At 53.2% G+C, this 21035-nt stretch overlaps 1 protein-coding gene and 1 long non-coding RNA gene across 2 annotated transcripts in view; both read right to left on the bottom strand.

Moving 5' to 3' along the window:
* Positions 1–21035, bottom strand: part of DCHS1 (dachsous cadherin-related 1) — a 33693-nt gene that overhangs the window by 3330 nt on the left and 9328 nt on the right. Inside the window, exons 2-20 of the mRNA XM_081798676.1 lie at positions 15907–17835; positions 9760–9948; positions 9431–9662; positions 9054–9290; positions 7685–8710; positions 7270–7463; positions 6960–7056; positions 6717–6874; positions 5654–6518; positions 5320–5559; positions 5105–5230; positions 4265–4474; positions 2147–3025; positions 1914–2027; positions 1533–1744; positions 1290–1444; positions 966–1096; positions 567–850; positions 75–213 (exon numbers count right to left, since the gene is read on the bottom strand). Of these exons, the coding sequence (XP_081654802.1) occupies positions 75–213; positions 567–850; positions 966–1096; positions 1290–1444; positions 1533–1744; positions 1914–2027; positions 2147–3025; positions 4265–4474; positions 5105–5230; positions 5320–5559; positions 5654–6518; positions 6717–6874; positions 6960–7056; positions 7270–7463; positions 7685–8710; positions 9054–9290; positions 9431–9662; positions 9760–9948; positions 15907–17697 (7279 nt within the window). The 5' untranslated portion in view covers positions 17698–17835. The remainder of the gene's footprint in view (positions 1–74; positions 214–566; positions 851–965; positions 1097–1289; positions 1445–1532; positions 1745–1913; positions 2028–2146; positions 3026–4264; positions 4475–5104; positions 5231–5319; positions 5560–5653; positions 6519–6716; positions 6875–6959; positions 7057–7269; positions 7464–7684; positions 8711–9053; positions 9291–9430; positions 9663–9759; positions 9949–15906; positions 17836–21035) is intronic.
* On the bottom strand, positions 9997–15897 carry LOC145716205 (uncharacterized). Its single transcript, XR_014138710.1, has 2 exons — positions 15197–15897; positions 9997–15157 (listed from the first exon to the last, which is right to left on the bottom strand). It is a non-coding gene; the product is annotated as an uncharacterized LOC145716205 (long non-coding RNA).

Below are 21035 nucleotides of genomic sequence, written 5' to 3'. Positions count from 1 at the left end.
AAATTCTAGGAATGGAGTGAAAATATGGCCCATCATGGTCAAAGATAAGGGGTCAGATCCTGGGAAGGACGTACCATTGTTGGAGTCAACACTGAAGCCCTCAGCAGGGGAAGCTAGGTGGTAGGAAATGTGACCATTGGCACCTGAATCCCGGTCAGTGGCAGAGACGGAGAGAATGGCACTGCCTGGAGGTGTGTGTTCAAGCAGTGTCACCTGAGGAGTGAGGACAAGTGTTTATGGCTGTTTCCCAGCTGCCCTATTGTCCACTCAGCCTATGTTCTGGAGCTTGGTCCCATGAGCCCTGCTTGGCATCCATGCCAGCTTGAAGCCCATACTCAGTGTTCAAACTGCCCACCTTCCTCCATTTCTGGGCACAGGATGAAGAACCTGGACATAGCTCCTAGGACTTGGAAGGCTGGTTTGAGATGGGACCCTCCCATCCCCAGGGCTCCATCCTCAGGTCAGTTCCAACATCCAGCCCACCTCAGACACTTCTAGCCTTGCCACTTCCTTCCAACATGAACAACCCTGGGCCCAGGTGTGGGGTCAGCTGGGGGCATCAGTACCTGGTAGAGGCTCTGTGAGAAAGCAGGTGCATTGTCATTGACATCCTCCACAAACACTGTGAGGTTAGCATGGCCCTCATGAGGCCCATCATGTGCCAGCAGCTGCAGGTGATAGCAGTCACGTTGCTCAAAGTCCAGGGGGCTCGTGAGGGAGAGGCGGCCTCCATAGCGACCTACACTGAAGGGATCCTGGGGTCCAGATGGGCTCAGCACATACCACAGCACCGGTCCTGAATCCACATCATTCCCTGTTACCTGTGCAATCTCTGAGCCCAAAAGTGCATCTGCAATACATGGGACAAGTGTGTTTGGCATGGTCCAAGACACCCCTGGAGCCCCAGGGTGGGGTAAAGGGCTGCCCTACCACCCTCTCTACCTCTCACTTTCCCGAGCCCTCACCTTCTGACACTCGGAGCTCCCAGGGCTGGGGAATGGTGGGGCGATTATCATTGGTGTCGATGACCATCACCGTCAGGGTAGCTGAGCCCACCAGGGCTGGGCTTCCTCTGTCTGTGGCCATCAGTACCAGCCTGGACACAGAGCACAATCAGAGGTGGGGCCTGGGGATAAGGGAAAACCCTGGGCAGGGCTAGGAGGACTCACGACAGCCTGGGGGCCTGGGGGACTCAGGATGTGGCCTAGAGATTGAGAGGGATTCAGGGCAGGGCTTGAAACTGGATGGAGCCAGGATGGGGTCTTGGAACCTACAGGGCCAGGCCTTACCGTGTTTCAGCCCAGATCTCACGGTCCAGGATGGCTGTGGTAGTAATAGTGCCTGTGCCTGGGTCTACATGGAACAAACCCCGTGCTGGTTGGGATGCGGCCAGGCTGTAGGAGATCTGTCCACTGGGGCCTTGGTCCAGGTCATCTGCCTCCACCTGGTGGGAGGAGGAGGCTGCTGGCACTGGGCTGGCCACAGACAAGTCTAGCCAGCCCTGCCCCCCATCTTCCCATCACATCCCACACCTGCAGCAGAGGTCCCTCCAAGGGCCGGGACTCAGGCAGGAAGGCCACGTAGTGGGGCCGCAGGAAGCGGGGAGCATTGTCATTGGCATCTTGCAGGGTTAGGGTCAGCACGGAGAAGGCAAAGGCTCCCCCACTCTCTGCTTGCAGCACCAGTCGCAGTCGTGGGCTGGCCTCGAAGTCCAGCCCCTCTGCCGAGCGAACTGTGATGGCTCCTGGGGGGAGGCAGAAAGCATCACAGACAGCCCTTGCTTGCCCTGGAGCCTCCCTCTCTGATGCCCCTTCCTCAAGGGCAGCCCCTCCCCAACCAGGGCCTTCTCGGGCCCAAAGAGGAGCACCCCCAGGAGCCTGTCCTCTCACAGAGCCCCTGCTCCTGCCCCCTACCTGTACTCGGCTGGATGGAAAATGTCCCTTTCTCATTCCCACTGAGAATGCTGTAGGTGATTGGTCCACTTGAGCCCCCTGCATGGACAGCCTTAGGGGAGACAATGGGAGTCCCTGCAGAGAAGATGGTATTGGTTGGACCGTGAGCACTGAGGGAGTTTACCAGACATTTTTAGTGAGTAACCCCAGCCCATCCAGGGATACAAAGCTGGGAGGCATGGTTGAGGACCCACCTGGGGGCGCATTCTCACGGAGCATGGCTTCACTACTAGCCCGAGGAAACCGGGGTCCACGCTCAGACTCCCCCTGCAGCCCAACAATGACCACACCAGTGGCAGAGCGAGCTGGACGGCCAAGGTCGGTGGCCACGACGAAGAGGACACGATCCCGGGGGCCCAGGGCTACAGGTGAGCGGGCCACACGTATTTCACCAGTGTAAGAGTCCACGGTGGTGCCAGGAGGTGGCGTGCCTGCCAGCCGGTATAGGATGGAGGCATTAGCACCAGCATCACGGTCTTCAGCTCGCAGAGTGGCCAGAGCCAGGGTCGGGGTGCTAAGGCTGGGGCCTGGGCGGGGCAGGTGCAGCCTCAGGGGACTGGTGGGGAAGGTGGGTGCATGGTCATTGACATCACGCACGGTGATGGTGACAGGTACCGTGGTGCTCAGGGGCCCAGCAGCTGCACCATCCACCGCACTCACAGAAAAGGCATAGCTGGGACACTGCTCTCTGTCTAGGGCTGTGGCTGTGCGTAATTCCCCGGAGCTGGGCTCCAGCAGGAAGGCTCCTGCTGCACCTGTACCCAGGTAGTAGGTCACACGGCCGTTGGCCCCAGCATCAGGGTCATGAGCCTGTAGCTGCAGCAACAGGGTCCCTGCAGGTGCATCCTCAGGCACCTCCACAGAGTAGGCAGGCACAGGGAAGGCTGGGGCATGGTCATTGGCATCCAGCACTGTCACTGTCACAAGCAGAGTAGCACTGAGAGCTGGCTGGCCTCCATCCCGGGCCTCTATCCGCAGCTGGAATGCTGGCTCCACCTCTCGGTCTAGTGGCCTCATGGTGCCAAACTCCCCAGAAGCTAGGTCTAGGACAAAGGCTCCTGATGGGTCCCCATCTGCAGAGAAGTACATGTGCACATAGACAAAGATGTGTCAGCCCATGGGAGTGAGGGTGATATATAGGCAACAGCAAATGGGAAGGGGTGGAGGGGAGAGAAACTGGGAGAAAGGAAGAGAGGAGAACCACAGATGGTAAAGGAAGATACTATAAAGCAGCTGTTCTCAGAGTGTGGTCTGGGAACTCCTTTCAGGGAGTATATAATCAAAACTAGTTTCATAGCAATACTAAAACATTATGTGCCTTTTTAAATTCTTAGTATCTCACAAATGTAGAGTCAAAATGCTTCCATGACAAGTGATGACATCACTTGTATAGTAATGGAATGTGTGCTTACGAATTCTTATGTCTTCTAGAATATAGATACAAAGTTTAGAGCATAAACGTGTATTTTCAAAGACTTATTCAGTTTTTTGTTGCTGTTGTTGTTTTAAAGATTTTATTTATTTATTTGACAGAGAGAGAGGAAACACAAGCAGGGGGAGCAGCAGGGAGAGGGACAGGGAGAAGCTGGCCCGCTGAGCGAAGAGCTCGATGACGTGGGGCTCATGGGGTTCGATCCCAGGACTCCAGGATCATGACCTGAGCTGAAGGCAGACGCTTAACCAACTGAGCCACCCAGGTGCCCTGACTCATTCAGTTTTTACTGGCTTACTTTTAGTTACACCTGCTATAATCTTTGCAATCTCACTGCTGTCCAACAAACTATTTGAACCCCTAATATTTCTTTGTGCCTATGAAGAAATACAGTAAGCAGGATACTTCACTGGCTGTTTTACAATGGTGTTTTAAGATTTTTCTCAGCTTTAATATCTAATATACTAAATATTGATGTAATGTGTTTATTATACATATGTATTTGTATTATATGGTTGTTATAATATCATATTATTAAATCAATAAATACTGATATCATATAAACAAAAACTCTTCAGGGTTCTCAAAAATTAAAAATATTAAGGGTTACTGAGACCAAAAAGTTTGAGAACAAGTGCTCCACAGGGAGAAACAAGAAAGAAAAAGAAAAGAAACAGGAAATAAAAACAGAGACACAGAGAGACATAAAGAGCTGAAGAGGCATAGAAAGAGACACTTAGAAACACATATATGCATGATTGAAAAGGCAGAAGACCAAGGAAAGGGAAAGGAAACCCAGACACACTGAGGCTGACATAAGCCCACAAGGAGTAAATCTGGGCAAGTGGTGCTAGATTAGCAAATGTGGGACATTTCTCACCCAGGATGTGGTACTGCAGCTGCCCATTGGCTCCCACGTCTGGGTCAGAGGCCCGCAGCACCGTAAGGGTCTGGGGGTCCTGGCCCTCTGGCACCTCCAGAGAGAGGTGGGCACTCCCAAAGGTTGGGGCATGGTCATTCTCATCCTCCACGGCCACTCGCACTGTGACATGGGTGAGCAGCGGGGGTGAGCCCCTGTCCCGGGCATACACTGTGGGGAAGCAAAATCAGTAATATGTAGCCTGCTCCCATCCATGGATAAACCCACAACACACAGCGTTCACACATGTTCACCAGGTGCACATATTAACCAGAAAATGTCCATCTCTCCACACTCTGCAAGCACATATGTTATGCACACATAAACATACATGTCAGAAGACTTTTTTTTTCCCCACTTCCCATACTTAGTGCAAGAAAGATGTATCTTGGATTAGTGGTAATGTGACAGAAAAGGCACTAAATAAGGTATCAAAAGATGTGGGTTCAAGTCCCAGCTCTACCGCTTCCAAGCTGTGTTAGCTTGCATAGGTCACTTAACCTCTATGGTACTCATTATCAATATGCTTTTCTGTTAGATGGCCACACTATAATCTGAGGGAATTCTAAAGGACAGAGCTGTGGCATTATGTATTTAAGAGTTTGTGTGATCACAACGGTAACAGCCTAAAAGTCAGATCACCTTGCAATCTGCCCAACTCTTGCCTCCCCAAAAGGATCCAAAAATATAACAAGCTGTGCTATAATAGGTGAAAGCTTCTAGAGGGTAGTTTGGGGGTTCTGCTCATGTAACACTGGTGCTTACAACACCTCAGGCTTTTGGGGTCCTGTCAATGTGTACCTGTCAGGTTGATCTCCTCCTGCTCCTCGCGATCCAGGGCCCGAAGAGTCGTGAGAACTCCAGTGTCTGGATCCAGGGAGAAGCTTTCGCCAGAGATGCCTCCATAAGTCACTTGCCCATTGGCCCCTGAGGAGGGGCAGCATGGAAGGAGATCAGAGGGTAAATATACCCTTTCTTGCCCAGTGACCCTCTCCACTCATCCCCTCAGGTCTTACCCAGGTCTGGGTCGGTTGCCCGCAGAGTGAGCAGAGAAGTGCCAGGCGGGCTGTTCTCACGCAAGAGGACGCTGTACTCCTGCTGCTGGAAAGCGGGTGCCTCGTCGTTGACGTCAGCCACACTGACAGTCAGGAGCTGCGTGGCTGAGCGCGGCGGGGAGCCGTGGTCGGCGGCCACCACTGTCAGTACGTGCTCAGCTCGCTGTTCCCGGTCCAGGGACCGCACCACGGACAGCGCTCCTAGGTGAGCGGTAGGGCAGGTTGGAAGGAAACCTCAACACTCTCTTCCCATCAGCACCCTCCCTCGCCCCAACCTCCTCCGGGCCCAACTCACCGGTGCTGGAGTGTAGCCGGAAGTAGCCGTCCCCGCCAGCTGCCAGGCGATAGGACACGCGTGCGGCTTCGCCCAAGTCCGGGTCCCTTGCTACCACGTGCAGCGCCACCGGCCCGGGCGGCTGATCCTCGGGGATGCGCACACGTGAGGGCGAGGCGAAGACGGGCGCGTTGTCATTCTCATCCGTGACAAAGACGCGCGCCGAGACGCGCGCTGCGCGCCGGCGGCTGGCGTTGGCGGGCCGGTCGGAGGCTTCCACGAGCAGCAGCAGGGCGGGCGTGGTCTCCCGGTCCAGGCCTCGCGGTGCGCTGAGCGCCCCGGTGCGCGCGTCCAGGCGAAGCGCAGGCACCGGCGGCTCCTGGCGCAGCAGGCGGTAGCGCACGTCGCTGTTAGGGCCCGGGCCGTCGGCGTCCGACGCGCGGAAGGTGTACAGCGCCGCGCCAGGATCCGGGTTCTCCGGCAGCGCCAACGCCAGCGGATCGCGCGCGAAGGCCGGCGCGTGCTCGTTCTCGTCCTGCACGCGCACCTGCACGCGCAGCAGCCGCGCCCCCGCGCCTCCCTGGCCCTCAGCGCGCACAGTGAGAGCGCGCCACGCCGGGCCCGCCTCGAAGTCCAGGGGCCGCGCCAGGTACAAGCGCCCTGAGGCCGCGTCCAGCGCGAAGGTGCCCTCTGGGTCGGCGCCGCCCACCAATGTGTAGGTGAGTGCGCCCACCCCCGCCGGCTCCGGCGATGCCACAGAGCCCAACAGGGAGCCCGGCTGCAGCCCTTCGGCCGCTGTCACCGTCAACACGACGGGCACTGGAGCCGCTGGGTCTGGCTCTGAGGGATCTGGTGGGGGCTCAGCGGAGCGAACTGAGGGAAGCACCTGTTGTGGACCGAAGAGGAAGGACAGAATCAGTGGGACCCGTGTAAAAGGGGTCTGGGCTGGCCGACTGGGTAGCTGAAAGGGTAGTCAGAGTAGCCCGACTAGAGGGCATAAGGATTCTGTGAAGGTGTAGCTCTTGGAGAAACCCATAGCGGTGGCCAAAGAGAAGTGGACAGATTTAAGGAAGGGCAGCCGTACCTGCACCAGCAGCTGGAGGCTGGAGCTCCGAGGGGGGCTGCCTTGGTCGTGAGCACTCAAAGTCAGCACGTAGTGTGGCCGCTCTGCTCGGATCAGGGGTGCTGCAGTGAGCAGCTCCCCCGAGTGAGGGTGAAGAGTGAAGAGCTCTGAGCCAGGACCTGGGAACAGTAGAGGAAGAAGGGTGAGAGCTCAGCAGGTCATGCCATCACCACCAACTCCCTTCTCTCCACACCACCCCCATACCAGTTAGTGTGTACAGGATGGTGCCGTTCTCCCCCTCATCTGGATCCTTGGCCTGCAGAGTCGTCACCAGTGTCCCTGGAGGCACTCGATCTGGTACCTGTGGGGACACACAACTCACCTACAGCTGTGTCCTTCCTGTTCTTGAGTTATCTCAGGGTCAAGTTCCCCTCACTTGAATGCAGGCAGAGCCCCTTTCTTGCTCTCACACCTGTTCCAAGAGCCAGTCTCTCTTACCTATACCTACAGCTCTGTGGGGAGCCCCCACTGCCTCTCACATTTTTTCAGGGCAGAGTCCTGCCACTTGACATACCTGTATAGGGAGGCCCCCGCCAGCAGCCCCGGAAGCTTGCAGGAAGCTGGGGCTGTTGTCGTTGAGGTCGAGTACTGCGATGTGCACGGTGCCTGTGGTACTACGGGGTGGGCTCCCCCCATCCTGCACCTGCACCAGGAGCTGGTAGCTGCTCTGCCGCTCTCGGTCCAGGGTTTGGAGTGTGGTCATCTCTCCTGGGAGTGCAGGATAGGGATCATGTATGGGGTAGCTAGGGATGTACAGCCTGAGGCCTGCAGCTAAGAAGCTGGGGTTTAGGGAGTGTGGGAGGGAATGCCAGGGTGAAAGTCCAGGCTCAGTCCTGGTCCTCATGGCAGGGGTCTGGGGATTCTGTCTGGGTATTCACCAGTCTGAGGATGAGGCTATGAGGTCTCAGAATTTGGGCCCCAGTGCTCACCAGTCTGGGGGTGGATGCGGAAGGCCTTGCTGTCTTCTGACAGCGGTCGCAGGCTGTAGGTCAGACGTCCATTGGGTCCTGAGTCTCGGTCAGTGGCAAAGACCCGGCCCACGCTGGTCCCTGGGGGCTGGTTCTCAGCCACAGCCAGGAAGGTGGGCTCCTCAGACAAGCGGGGACTGTGGTCATTCTGGTTGAGGATGCTGACCCTCACGGTGGCTGTGCCTGTCTGCTGCCCCAACTCAGCTTTGGACCCAGACACTGCCATTACCTTCAGTGTGTACAACTCCTGGGCCTCACGGTCCAGTGCTGCTCGCACCCATAGCCAACCACTCTGTGGTTCCAGGCCAAAGGGGTTACTTGGCCCATCTGCTGCAAGATGGTAGGTGATGGGGCCCCCATCTGGTGCTTGAGCTTGCACTTGCAGGACCTTAGTTCCAGGGGTGGTGCCTGAGGGCAGGTCCACACGGTAGGAAGGGCTGTCAAAATGAGGAGCCAGCCCACGGGTCCCCAAATCCTGTACCACCACCCGTAGTCGAAAGTGGCTGGTGCGGGGTGGGGAGCCTCCATCTCGGGCCTCCAACTCCAGCTCATGGGCTGGCCCCCCTGGGGGCCCCAGAGGTCCCATAAGCCGTACATGGCCTGTAGTGGGGTCCACAGTGAAGGCCCCACCACCCCCAGCAAGCAGGGTAAAGGTGACTCGACTGTTAACACCTGCATCAGGGTCCAGAGCCCGAAGTGTATAGATGGGGGTCCCTGGGGCAGTGTTTGGCGGCAGCAACACTGTGTCTTCAGGTGCAGGGAAGGCAGGGGAGTTATCATTCACATCATCCAGCAGCACACGCACCCGAGCTACAGCAAAAGCCGGGGGCACTCCACTGCCTGCCCGCACCTCCAGCTCCAGCACTGGTCCCAGCAGCTCCCGGTCCAGAGGGCGAAGTGTTTGTAACAGCCCTGAGGCCCCATCTAAGGAGAAGAGTCCTCGGGGATCCCCGCCTGATAGGGCAAGGGTCACAGACCCCAAGCGACCTAGGAGAAGGAGAGAGGAATCAAGAAAGAGATGGGGGCATCTATTGAGTTGGGGCCTAGACTCTGATCTCAAGGAGGGCTAAGCACCATCCACACCTGTGTCTTTCAAACTATTAAGGGGAGGGGCAGGTGGTGGCAGAGATGCTGGGTGGCACTACGGTGATACTTCATGTGCCTGGGGATGAAGCAGAGTGCCTGCACTGTGCCCAGGGGTGTGTTGGGGATTTGAACCTGCACGTTTTGTACTGGGGCTATCTATGGTGTGATACTGTAGGGTGCTTTGAGATGGGTTATGTTGGGGTGGCTGGGTAGAGCACCGAATGGGTATAATGATAAATAATACCTGGTGGATTGTGTGCCTGGACTATGCCCACACTGGTGCCTGGTGCCACATCCTCTGGTACAGAAAAGACATACTGTAGTTGCTCAAATACTGGTGGCACAGGGGTTCCAGGCACAATGCTGACGTTGACTCGGGCACTGGGCTCTGCCTGCAGGCCACCTCCATCCTGAGCCCCAATCTCCAGCTGCACCACAGAGTTGGCCCGTCTGGCCAAGGGCCAGGCTACTGTCAACAGCCCTGGGAGAAGGGACAGAAGCAGAGATGTATAAGGAAACAGCATAGAGGTAGAAAGGTTATGGGAAGAGGGGGCAGTACTTCATTTAAGTAGGTGGGAAGAGGGGTCTGGGGACAAGCCCTGAGAATGGGAGGATCCTCACCTGAGTGCTCATCCAAGGCAAAGAGTGGGGGGTTATTGCCAGCCAGGATGTGGTAGGAGAGTCGCCCGTGGGGCCCCTGATCAGGGTCATGGGCACGCACCCTCAGCACAGCTGTGCCTGGTGTACTGTGCACACTCAGACTGGCAGCATACTCCCGTGGGTAAAACTGCGGTGGGTTGTCATTCTCGTCTGACACAAACACCTTCACGTATACCATGGACTTGAGGCCTCCCTAGGGAGACAGGCAGCCATAAGACAGATGGGCCTTGTCTGGCTCTGGTGAATGCCCTATCCCAACACCCCAACCTGCCCACGGTCTGCCCACTCACCCCATCCACAGCCGTCACTGTGAAGTCGAAGCTTGAGGGTCCCTGATCTCGGTCCAGGGTCCGGGTTGTGCACACATCACCACTGTGGGCATCGATGCGGAACGGGGGAGACCCTGAGGCGCCAAGTCCGGCACCCAAGGAATAGGAGAGGAGGCCAAATGGACCACTGTCTGCATCTGTGGCTGTCACCTAGGGAGAGGCTGGGGTGAGTGATGCCCCGTCTTTTTGACAGAAGAGCCAGAGCTAAGTGGCAATTAGAAGGGGCAGGCCCTGGGCCAGCTGGGTGCCAGAGTCTCTGGATGGTGGACACTGAGAGGGGACCAGTAGGACGTGGGCCAAAACCCAACCTCACCACCTCAGACCTCACCACCTGGTTTAGGTTCCTGTGAGCTTCTGGTCACAACATTTTTGTCAGCTGGTCAATAGGTCAATACATAAACCTTGTTTTATGTGTATTTCTGTTTAAAGACACCTAATATATTGTTGATTCATTAACATTGAATCCACAGCTGATGGCACTATAAATCATATCTGAATGAAGCTTATCTAACACATATATTGTCTTCACAAGGCACTTCATAAGGTTCCCCTTAGGGACACTAGGCAGCACTTTAGTACTACACTTAGGGACCATAGTAAAGAGCAAAATCACCAAACAAAAGGGACAAAAATGCGAAAAATGTGGCACCAAATAGACTGCAGAAAGGACCCTTGTTTACAGTATGAGCTGAAACATGAAGGCAGAGTGTTGCCTGGAATGTGCACATCAGTCCACTTGAATTTTTCATCATTCTGCACATGTGCTGGAATGACTGCAAAAGCTCCATGAGTATTGATTCGGGGGTTACAAATACATTTTAGAGAGTTGGCAAATTTACAAATACAGAATCTGCACATGATGAGGACCACCTGCACTGATAGAGGAGTGTGCTTGGGGCTGTGACTGCAAATTCCAGGTGGGCCACAGGGGGTTAGTGACCATCACCAAGTCTCATAATCACTCTGAGCAGAGAACTAGATAACCAATGGAATTACTGGGACTGATGTTCTAGCCTTGCTTTTTCCTGAGTCTGGCCATTCCAGAGTGGGGTCTGATTGATTTGGGGATCGAATCACTGGAGTGATCGGGGTCTGCTCTGTGAATTTATGGATGTGGCTCATGCACCTGTGGCGTTCCTTGCCTCTCAAGCCAACCTCACTGGAAGTGAGAGAGGGAGAATGGCAAGTCTATGGGATGTCAAGGTCATTAAGTCCAGGGGGCTCCTCAAAACTAAGAAGTAGGGGAAGGATTTCCTGGTTAATTCTTGGGTATCCCCCAGACTGGCTCAGGAAAAGTTGAACTATCAGACACCAATGTTAGGAGCCTCTGAACATTTCAGAACCAGAGCAGAGGAGACATCATTCTGAAAGCTTCTGAGTCTAGGACAGGGCCAGGCACACAGCAGTTACTCTATGTGTATTTGTTGAATAAGTGGACATTCTGATTACCCTAACAACAAAACCTTCCTTCAAACTACATTTTATATGTTGGGTGCACATTAGACCCCTGACAGTGTGTTAGCTGGTGTTGACTGCTGTAGACTGTGACAAAGTACTCTCTATGGATACAGGGGTCCTAGGGTCATGTCATGCTGTAAGAGGAGGCTGGAGAGTTCCCTCTTCTTAGCCAGAAAATGTTCCTCAGAGAGAAGGCTAGCCAAGGACTTCTGATTGTTGCCCAGGCCCTTGACAGAAGTGATTTGTGGCACTGTTTACCCTCCAGAGAGACACTACGACCCTGCCATGGCTGAACCCTGGAAACAGATCCTGCTCCAACTCTACTATGGCTGTGGGCCCAGATATCCCAGGAGACAAACATCCCCCCACATCAATCCAGGCAGGCTGCAGCACAGCTGCGGCACCATCTCCAAAAGCTGTTAAAGACCTTTGCCCTCTGACTTGCTGCAGGAAGAAAGCAATAAATAGTGGTCAGGGGAAGTTGTCAGGAAGTGACCCCAAAAGGCATAGGGGCCACTGACTGGAAATGACCAAGGCAGAAGTGAATTTCCCGCCCTGTGCAGCTCCTGCTAGAGGTTCTACTGCAAATGCACAGTCTCCCTTTCCAGCAGGCTCTCAGACCTGCTGCCCAGGCCAACCTTGGTCAGCTCCCTCTCCCACTCATCTCTCTCCTCTTGTCCCCACCCACCTCTAGCTCTCATCGAATGCACTATTTCAGGGAGAAAATAAAGACCCTTATCTGTGAATTTTCTAAAGTTCCTACCAGGCCACAAACTTACTGCATCCACCCTGTCCTGACCTCCTTCCCAGGTGTCTCCTGCTTCTCCCGCTGCCAACCCCCTCCACAGATTCCTCCGCCTCCCTTTCTCCTGCCTGTTCTCATACACTGTTGCTCCCTGGAATCTCTCCTTGGCCTCGTCTCACTCTGCATGCTCCCTCAGGACCTTCTCTTCCACTTCCGTGGCTTTGACCATTGTCTGCACTTTGACCTAGACCACTCCTCTGAGATCCAAACCTGTACATCCAGATTCCTGCTCAACATCTCCAATAGGATGTCCCACAGGCACCTTAAATCCAACCTGTCCAAAACTAAACTTATGATCATTCCAACCCCCTCTAATGACTCTTCCATCCACGCAGTTGCTCAAGCCAGAAATCTGTTCTTCCCTTTTCCTCTCCCGGTATATCAATCAACTGGGGACTAAGTAAATCCTCACTATCTCTCCTATTTGTCTATTCCTCTCCATCACCATTATCACTGTCCTGATTTAGGCCTGAGTCATCTCTCCCCTGGACTATTGTGATTCCTTTCTCATAGGTGTCTGACCCTCCAATCTGTCCTCTACCCCAGGATTTCTGATCCTTGGTATGACTGACAGTTTGGACCAGATAATTCTTTGTTGTGGTGTTGTCATGTGCATTATGGGATGTTTGACAGCATCCCTGGCCCCTATGCACTAGATGCCAGTAGCATCCCACCAGTTGTGACTATCGGAAGTCTCTAGACATTGCCTAATGTCCCTCAGGGGCAAAATCACTCCCAGTCATGAACCACTGCTCTAGACTACCAAAAGCATCTTTTGAGAAAGCAAATATGATCATATTACCCTTCTACTAGAAAATCTTCAACATTCTCTAAAGAAAAGTGCTCAAAGGCCTTGGCTTGGCTTGACTCCTCGCTGTGTGACCTACCTGCACATCTCACCTCCCACTCTCCCACTGCACACCTTGAACTCCAGAGACAGATACTGAGCCACTTATAGCCCTGAACAAATCAGGCTCTCCCACTGCTCTGTGCCTGGAGCCCCCCTCCCCACCGTCTGGCCCCCTCACAAACTCCTGCTCAGCCTGTGAGTCTCAGCTTAAGGGTCACCTCTTTGGGGATGCATTCGTACTGCCTATCTGTACCTCACATAAGTCCCCATTATGGAAGTTCTTTTTATTGCAGTACAACTATTTTTTTGTACAAGAATCTCCCCTTTAGACTATAAACTCCATGAAGTAGGGGGTAATGACTCATTCATTACTGTATTCTCTGTCCCTAAGACAATGACTAGCACTTGGTAGATACTTGATAAATGTATACTGAATGAATCCAATATTAAGACTTCTTCTAACAGGTATGAAAACCCAGTGGTCATTTTTACTCCTGCTTCCCTATAGTTACTAAGAGTAAAAACTCCAGGAAACCCCCTGGAGAGTTGCTCTCTTTCTTCAGGCACTAGTGAGGAAGAAATTTGGAAGCCATCACCCATTGGTCCTGGGCCAAGAGGGAGAGTAAACACATGGGAGAGTGGGTGGGAGCTGGACAGCAGCAGGCAGGCAAATACCCTAGCCAGAAGGCAAGGCGTCAGCTGGGCCCAGGCACTGCCTAAAGTCTAGGCCAACAGGCAGCCTCTGAGAAGATGCTCAGGCATCTGGTGGACTTCTGAGAAGTAAAGACTTTAAGCACTAGTCTCCTAAAAGGCCTCCCTACCTCCTGTTTTCTGTCCTGCATCCATACTCCATGATGCAGCCAAAGCAATCTTCCCAAAAGACATATCAGATTTGCCCAGAGCCCCTCACTGGCCCACTGTGATTTTTTTAAATTATCTTTTAAAAAAAAAGATTTATTTATTTGACAGAAAAGAGAGAGAGAGCGGGCACAAGCAGGGGAGCAGGAGAGGGAGAAGCAGGCTCCCCGCTGAGCAGGGAGCCCAACGTGGAGCTTGATCTCAGGACCCTGGATCATGACCAGCGCCGACCATAGACGCTTAACCGACTCAGCCACCCAGGCGCCCCAGCCCCCTGTGATTTTTTTTTTTTAAAGATTTTATTTATTTATTTGAGAGAGAAAGAATGAGAGACAGAGAGCACGAGAGGGAAGAGGGCAGAGGGAGAAGCAGACCCCCTGCTGAGCAGAGAGCCCGATGTGGGACTCGATCCCGGGACTCCAGGATCATGACCTGAGCCGAAGGCAGTCGCTTAACGAACTGAGCCACCCAGGCGCCCGCCCCCTGTGATTTTTAAGACAAAGAGGTGGTTCACAACTGGGAGTGATTTTGTCCTCTGGAGGGGACATTAGGCAATGTCTAGACCAGCTTGTAAATCTGGTCCATGTCTACTATTTTGTCTCAGCTCTCTGCAGTTCTTAGCAGCACAGTTGAGGCCAATCTGAACAATGCAGTCACCTGAACACATCATGGGGTTCTGCAGCTCTGTCTGAAGGCCTGGAATCCCCATCCATATACTCTATATAATCCATTTGGCAAAGTCTCATTGGTTCTTCAAAGGTGCCCTCCTCCAGACTCCCACAGCACCTCATATGCCATCTGATGCAGCACTAGTAACTGATGTGTCTCCCTGTCTAGACTGGGACCTGCCTGGGGATAAGACCGTGTCCTTTCTTTGTTCCCTGGGACCAGAAGAGTGCTAAGCTCATAGTGGGTAAGTTAATTCTTGAATATATCACTTATCCACTGATCTAATCCATCCTTCACCCTTAAAGCAAGTTAGCTTCCCCAAAAAACAATCTGTAGAAAGGAGGGAGGGATGAATAGGTAGAGCACAGAGGATTTTTAGGATGGTGAAACTACTCTGTATAATACTGTAATGCATGTCATTATATATATCCATTATACATTTGTCCAAACCTATACAATGTACAACATCAGGAGTGAACCCTAATGTAAACTATTTTGGGGGGTTTGGGGTGATTATGTGTCAATGTAGTTTCATCAGTTGAAACAAATGAACCACTCTGGTGGGGATGCTGATAATGCGGGGAGGGGGTACATGAATGGGGACAGGGGATATATGGGAAATCTTTGTCCTCAACTCAATTTTGCTGTGAATCTAAAACTTTTCAAAAAATTGAGACAGTCTGATCATGCCCTTTTCTGTCTCAAAGAAGTTCAGTGACCTCCTTATGCCCTTTTCTGTCTCAAAGAAGTTCAGTGACCTCCTTTGCCTTCCAAGTAAAGACCTAACCCCCTTAAAGCTTGGTGTCCAAGGACTTCTGTAATCTGACCTCAGCCTGACTCTTCAATTTCATGCCCCCTCTGTCTCCTCCAGGCCTGACTTGCAGGCACTCTGTGGCTCCCAGAGTCTGTCCAGGGCTCCCACCTCCTCCTCAGAGAGGCCTTCCTGCTCTGGACATGGGCATGTGATCTCACTAATAGTTCTTGTTATCTCTCATCCTTGTGCCTGAGCACAAATGTCTCATTAAGGCTCAGCTCCATGGAGGGAGATGGGGGTTTCTTCCAGCAGAGCCGAGCAATGGGATGAAGGCTCCGTAAATGCTGGCATCTCTCTTGGAGAGCAGGAGCCACATGGGTGCACAGAATCTCCATCTCTGCCTTTCAGAACAGCTTTGAGATTTTGTAGAGTCTCTCTCCCTTCTTGACACCACAGGACACTTTTTCCTCTAGATCCAATCTTAATTCCCTCAACTGCCTTACCTGGCCCACCTCTTGCACCCTGCTTTCTCATCTTGTCATGAGCCCTCACCCTCTGTACAGACTTTGGAGCTCACAGGATAGGATCAAACCCCCTGACATGAGTCACCATAAACATACACCTGCAAGGCTTGGTTTCTGTTCTGAAGTCCCCTGTGACCTCTAATTCACTCCTGCCCACAGCAGCATCCTGCTGTGTGCAGGACTTACCCACCTGCAGGAAGCAGGTTCCAGGCTGGGTGCCCTCAGGCAGTGAGGCATTGTAGAAAGTTCTCTGGAACTGGGGCTCATTATCATTCACATCTTGCAGGGCCACACTGACTGTGGCAGACGAGGCAAGAGGAGGCAAGCCCCCATCTGTGGCCACCACAATCAGCTGTGGCTGAGGTTCCAATTCATAGTCCAGCGAGGCAGCCGTGGTAATGATGCCTGAAGTGGGGTCGATGGAGAACCAGCGGGTGTGGGCACCAGGGGCCAGGCTATAGGTGACTTGACCATTACTGCCCTGGTCAGGATCCCGGGCCATCACTCGCACCACGAAGCTGCCAGGCAGTGCAACTTCAGGAAGGGGCTCAGGTCTGTAGAGCTGACGGTCAAAGGTAGGTGCATTGTCATTGACATCAGTGACATGTAGTACAAAGGTAGCCTCAGCCCGCAGTGGGGGTGAGCCTGAGTCTGTGGCGGTAACCCGCAAGTTATAGGCATCCCGCTCCTCCCGATCCAGCTGCCGAGCCACACACACTAGGTAGATGACACTGTCCTGAGTGCTGAGGGCAAAATGGCCCTCTCCACCCTCCAGGGAAACGTTGACATGAGCAAAGTCGCCATCATCTGGGTCTGACACAGAGATGCGAGCAACAAGCTGGCCAGGTGGGGCAGCCTCGGACACTCGCGGGGAGCCATCTGCACTCAGGAAGATGACAGTCATGGAGGGCTGATTGTCGTTGGCATCTCGCACGTTCACAGTCACAAAGGCTGAGCCCAGCTCAGGGTGAGCCCCACCGTCCCGCGCCTGCACCACCAGTTCATGGACCCGCCGTTGCTCAAAGTCCAGTGGCCGCTCCAGCCGCAGCAGTCCTGTGTGTGCGTCAATGGAGAAGGGCCCATCACCCTCACTCTGCCTCCGGTTGATCTCATAGGTCACAGCTCCATTGGCACCAGCATCGGCATCAGATGCATACACCTGCAAGACAGGACTGCCAGGAGCCAGGCTCTCAGACACCACAGCGTGATAGCGGCTCTGATTGAAAGCTGGGGCATGGTCATTGATGTCCAGCAGTGTCACATCCAGCAGGGCCTGGGCCCTCCGCGGGGGTGAACCACCATCGTAGGCCTCCAGTTGCAGCATGTAGTGTGAGCGGTTCTCTCGGTCCAGCTCCCCGGTAACTACCAGTTCTGGCACGGGAGCCCCATCTGGACCAGGACGTGTCTCCAGCTGGAAAGTCTCTCCAGCCCCATCACCAGACAGCGCATAGCCCTGGGTTCCTAGGCGGCCAGCATCTGCATCACGAGCAGGCTCCAGCGGGTAGCGGGTGCCGAGAGCTGTATGCTCGGGTATCTGCAGGGCAGCCCGAGCCTGTGGGAAAGCCGGAGCATGGTCATTGATGTCAGCCACTCGCACGGTCACTTCTACGGTGGCGCCATCAGGAGTGACTGCAGTGAATCGGTAGCGATCTCGCCGCTCACGGTCCAAGACGCGGGCTGTACGGACCACTCCGCTGTGCTCATCGATGGCCAGGTCTGTGCCCACCCCACTGCCCTCTTGGGCGGAGATGAAGTACATGGGAGGCGCTGCTGTGCCTGGAGGGAGCCCTGCACTGATGTCCCCAATCAGGGTGCCTGCTGGCTGCTCCTCATCGATCTGTAGGTCCAAGCTCCCGGCCTGACCCCAGGCACCTGACACCCCAGCCCCCAGCAGCAGCAGCAGCAGCAGTGGTAGCAGGGGGAGGGGCCTGCAGCTCTGCATGCCAGTGCAGGAAGGCGCAATGCCCTCCTCCTTCTGCATGACAGGGGCAGTCCAGTTATGACTTGGGTTCCAGCTCCGGCCCAGGCTCCAGGCCCAGCTTGATTTCAGGCTTTGGATCAGGTCCAGCTTGGGCCCTGGCTCCAGCTCAGGCCCTGGCTCCAGCTCCGGCTCCCTGACCTGGGAGAAAAGCAGAAGGAAAAAGGTCATGATGGTAGTGGCGTGGGGTGGGGGGAGGGGAGGGGAGTGGAATCAATGGTCCAGGGAGACTGGAATCTAAGCCACAGTAAGACTCCAGCATGTTCAGCCCCTCCATAGGGCATCTGTGCTGCCATATATCCATTTCAGACCCAAGAAGCTCCTGCTTCAGAACTCCTCAGGACCTATTCCAGTCTTTCCCTGGCAGGTCCCCATCCCACCCTAACCACACCCTACCCCCAGCAGATTGTTTTTTTCCTATTGTTCAGGTCTCAATGCCCTTGGACTCCCTTCCTTTCATGTCTGGACTTAAAAATATGGCCAATCCTTTCTCATTTTTCTTCTTATTCAGGACTAATATCTCAACAACCATGTGCTTTTGGTAACCTCACCTGAATCATCAAACTTCACCTTGAACCATCATGTTCTTGAGCTTTCTATCAGCATAGGAATATACAGGAATTCCTATATATAGGAATATATATGTATTCCCTTAGTCCCACTTCCCTCTCCATTCAACAAGGGATTGGGAACACATCAGTGACTAAAGGAAACAGTCCCTGGCTTCAGGGATGTCACAGTCCAGGGATTGGACAAGTAATTACAAGTATGATAAGGGCTGTAAGAAGTGCAAGCAGCTCTGAGGGCATATATAGAAGAGGGGTTTGTCATAGTCAGGGAGTCAGGGAGAACCTCTCTGAGGATGTGACCTTCAAGTCAGGATCTACCTAATGAGTAGGTATTGGCTAGGCAGTGGTGGGCAGAAAAGGGGGTTACAGAAAGGAGAGAACATTCAGAAGAGGGAACAGACAGAGGGAAGGCTTAGGGTCTACAGTGAAGAAAAGGCTGAGAGTGTTTGGGGGTGAGTAGGGACAATGTGTGTGAGATGTAGAGGTGTAGAGTGCTAGGGGGAGGGGATATGAAATGGGGCGGGGACTCATAAGCCATATGGATGATTTGGATTTATTTCTAGGGGTAAGGGAAAAAGCATTTTAAGAAGAGGTGTCATGATATGACTTACATTTTGTGATGATCACTATAGATAGGTGCCCTTTGGAAAACAGAAGGTATGCACATGGGACCGTTATCTTAGGACAGCCCCTATAATACATTTGTGGGAGTCCAGGTGATGGTGGTGCTTTGATGGTGACTTGATGAGTGTTAGCAATAAAAATGGTGAGAAGTGGATAGGTCTGCAGGAGGCTTAGGAGGTAGAACAGGCAGGGTTTGATGACAGCTTGAAGGGATTGTGAGCAGTCAAGGATGATGGGCAAATTTCTGGCCTTAACCATCAACTGGAGAAAGGTATCCTTAACTGGCCAGAGAGGGAGACAAAAAGAAACCCAGAGAGGGACAGTGCCTCTGAGGCTAAGGGGAGCCAGGATTTCAAACACTGCATAAGTTCAAGAGGGAAGAGGCCTCAAGCCCCATATGAAGGCCTTAGTGATGGAGGGAGAGCAGAATCATTGGAGAGGTTGCCCTGTCTGAAAGGTTGGTTCATTTCCCCCAGTTTCTCACTTCTCACATCCTCCTCCGTCCATGCCATGGGGCTTCCCCTCCTGTGACAATGCTCTCACTAGGCTTCCGATCATCTCCATGCTCTACATCCAATGAACACTTTTTTCTTATCTTCCTCTTACTGGATCTTTCTGGAACACTGGATCACTGATCATTGGCTTCTTGGAGCCTACTCCTCCTGGCTTCACATGGTGATACCCCACCTCTTGCTTCCATTGTACTTCTCTGTCCACCCCTCAATTTCCTACACAAATTCTTCTTCCTCTGCCCATCCCTTAAAAATTGGTGCTCTTCAGGCCTCAATCCTGGGCCACATCTTTTTCAAGTCTCCTCCCTATTCTGCCTGGGTGATCTTTCTTATCCATTCCTGTGCCTTCAATTCAATTGCATCAATTATTTTTTATGCACTGTCTAATTGCTGACGCCTTTCCAATTTCCTTCCATCTCCAGCTCTGGAGACACATGGCCGGCTATATACTGGACTTCCTTAACAACATATCCCTAACCCTCTCCTCAAGCTGATTTTCTTCCTCCATTCTCTTTCCTGTGAGCAGCACCACCACTCAGAAACTCTCCTTGCTTCCTTGCTTTTCTTAGGTCTGATTTCCAGTTAGTTATCAAAACCTGACAATCTCAATGAGACATGTCTCAAGTCTGCCCTTTCCTCTCTCTTTGCACTGCTACTGTCCCAGTCTGAGCACTATCATCTCTCCTTTTGATTCCTACAATAGCCCCTAACTGCTCCCCCTGCTCCTGGCTTGGATCGTCTGACCCATCTCCACCTGACCAGAGCTATCCACATAGCTTTCACCAAATCACTCCTGAAGAGAGGCTTCCATGGGTTCCCCATTACTGACAGCAGAAAACTGCTGTCCCTCTCTGCAGATACACATACACACAAACTGTGTCGGCAGTTTCAGGGGGTTCATGGACACTAGGTGTAAAACTTCTAGCCCAAAAGATAAAGTACAGCTTCCTTAATATATCTTCCTGATCTGAGCCCTGCTGCCTCTCTAGTGCACCCGACCTTTACTGTCTTCCACCACACCCTGCATCCCAACACTAAAGCCATCCCCAAGTTCCTTCCCACTCCTTGCCCTGTATGTACTACTCTCTCGTCCTGAGATATCCTTTAAACATCCTTTCCAAGTGGCCATCTCCACTCAGACTTCAAGATCTGGTTCAAATGTCCTGTCTCCTGTGGAATTTTCTGCGACATCTTTCTCCCCCCACCTGCAGGAGCCCCTCCTACCCTCTCTTGGGCTCCCACTGCCATTGGTCACACTGACAATAAATTGCATGGCAGCCCTGAATTGCAGCCCCCTTGAGGGCAGTGAGTTCAGGGTCTTAGTTGGTTTCTGTCCAGCACAGTATGAGAGGCCATCAGGGCTGAATGCATATTCAGAGCCTTTTAATTCTATGCCACCACACTCACATGCTGACACAGACAGAAACGTCTGTGGACATGCCAACTCAGATGACATACACAAACACAATGAGAGCCTGTGTCCCTGAGGCACCGTGGTCAGTCCTGTGGCTACAGAAGTGTGTCCCCGGGTTTTATGTATTAGCTCTGCTTTAGGACTTCCTGTCCTCCCAAGGGAGTTCTGACCTCTCGCTTACACTTCCAACCCCCAACTCTCCCACCTGTGTGAGGCAATAAA

Source organism: Leptonychotes weddellii, chromosome 11 (genome assembly GCF_054177405.1).
Source record: "Leptonychotes weddellii isolate Sample4059 chromosome 11, ASM5417740v2, whole genome shotgun sequence".
Taxonomy (NCBI): domain Eukaryota; kingdom Metazoa; phylum Chordata; class Mammalia; order Carnivora; family Phocidae; genus Leptonychotes; species Leptonychotes weddellii.
The sequence above is the reverse complement of the archived record's forward strand: the minus strand, read 5'-3'. Positions and strand labels throughout refer to the sequence as shown.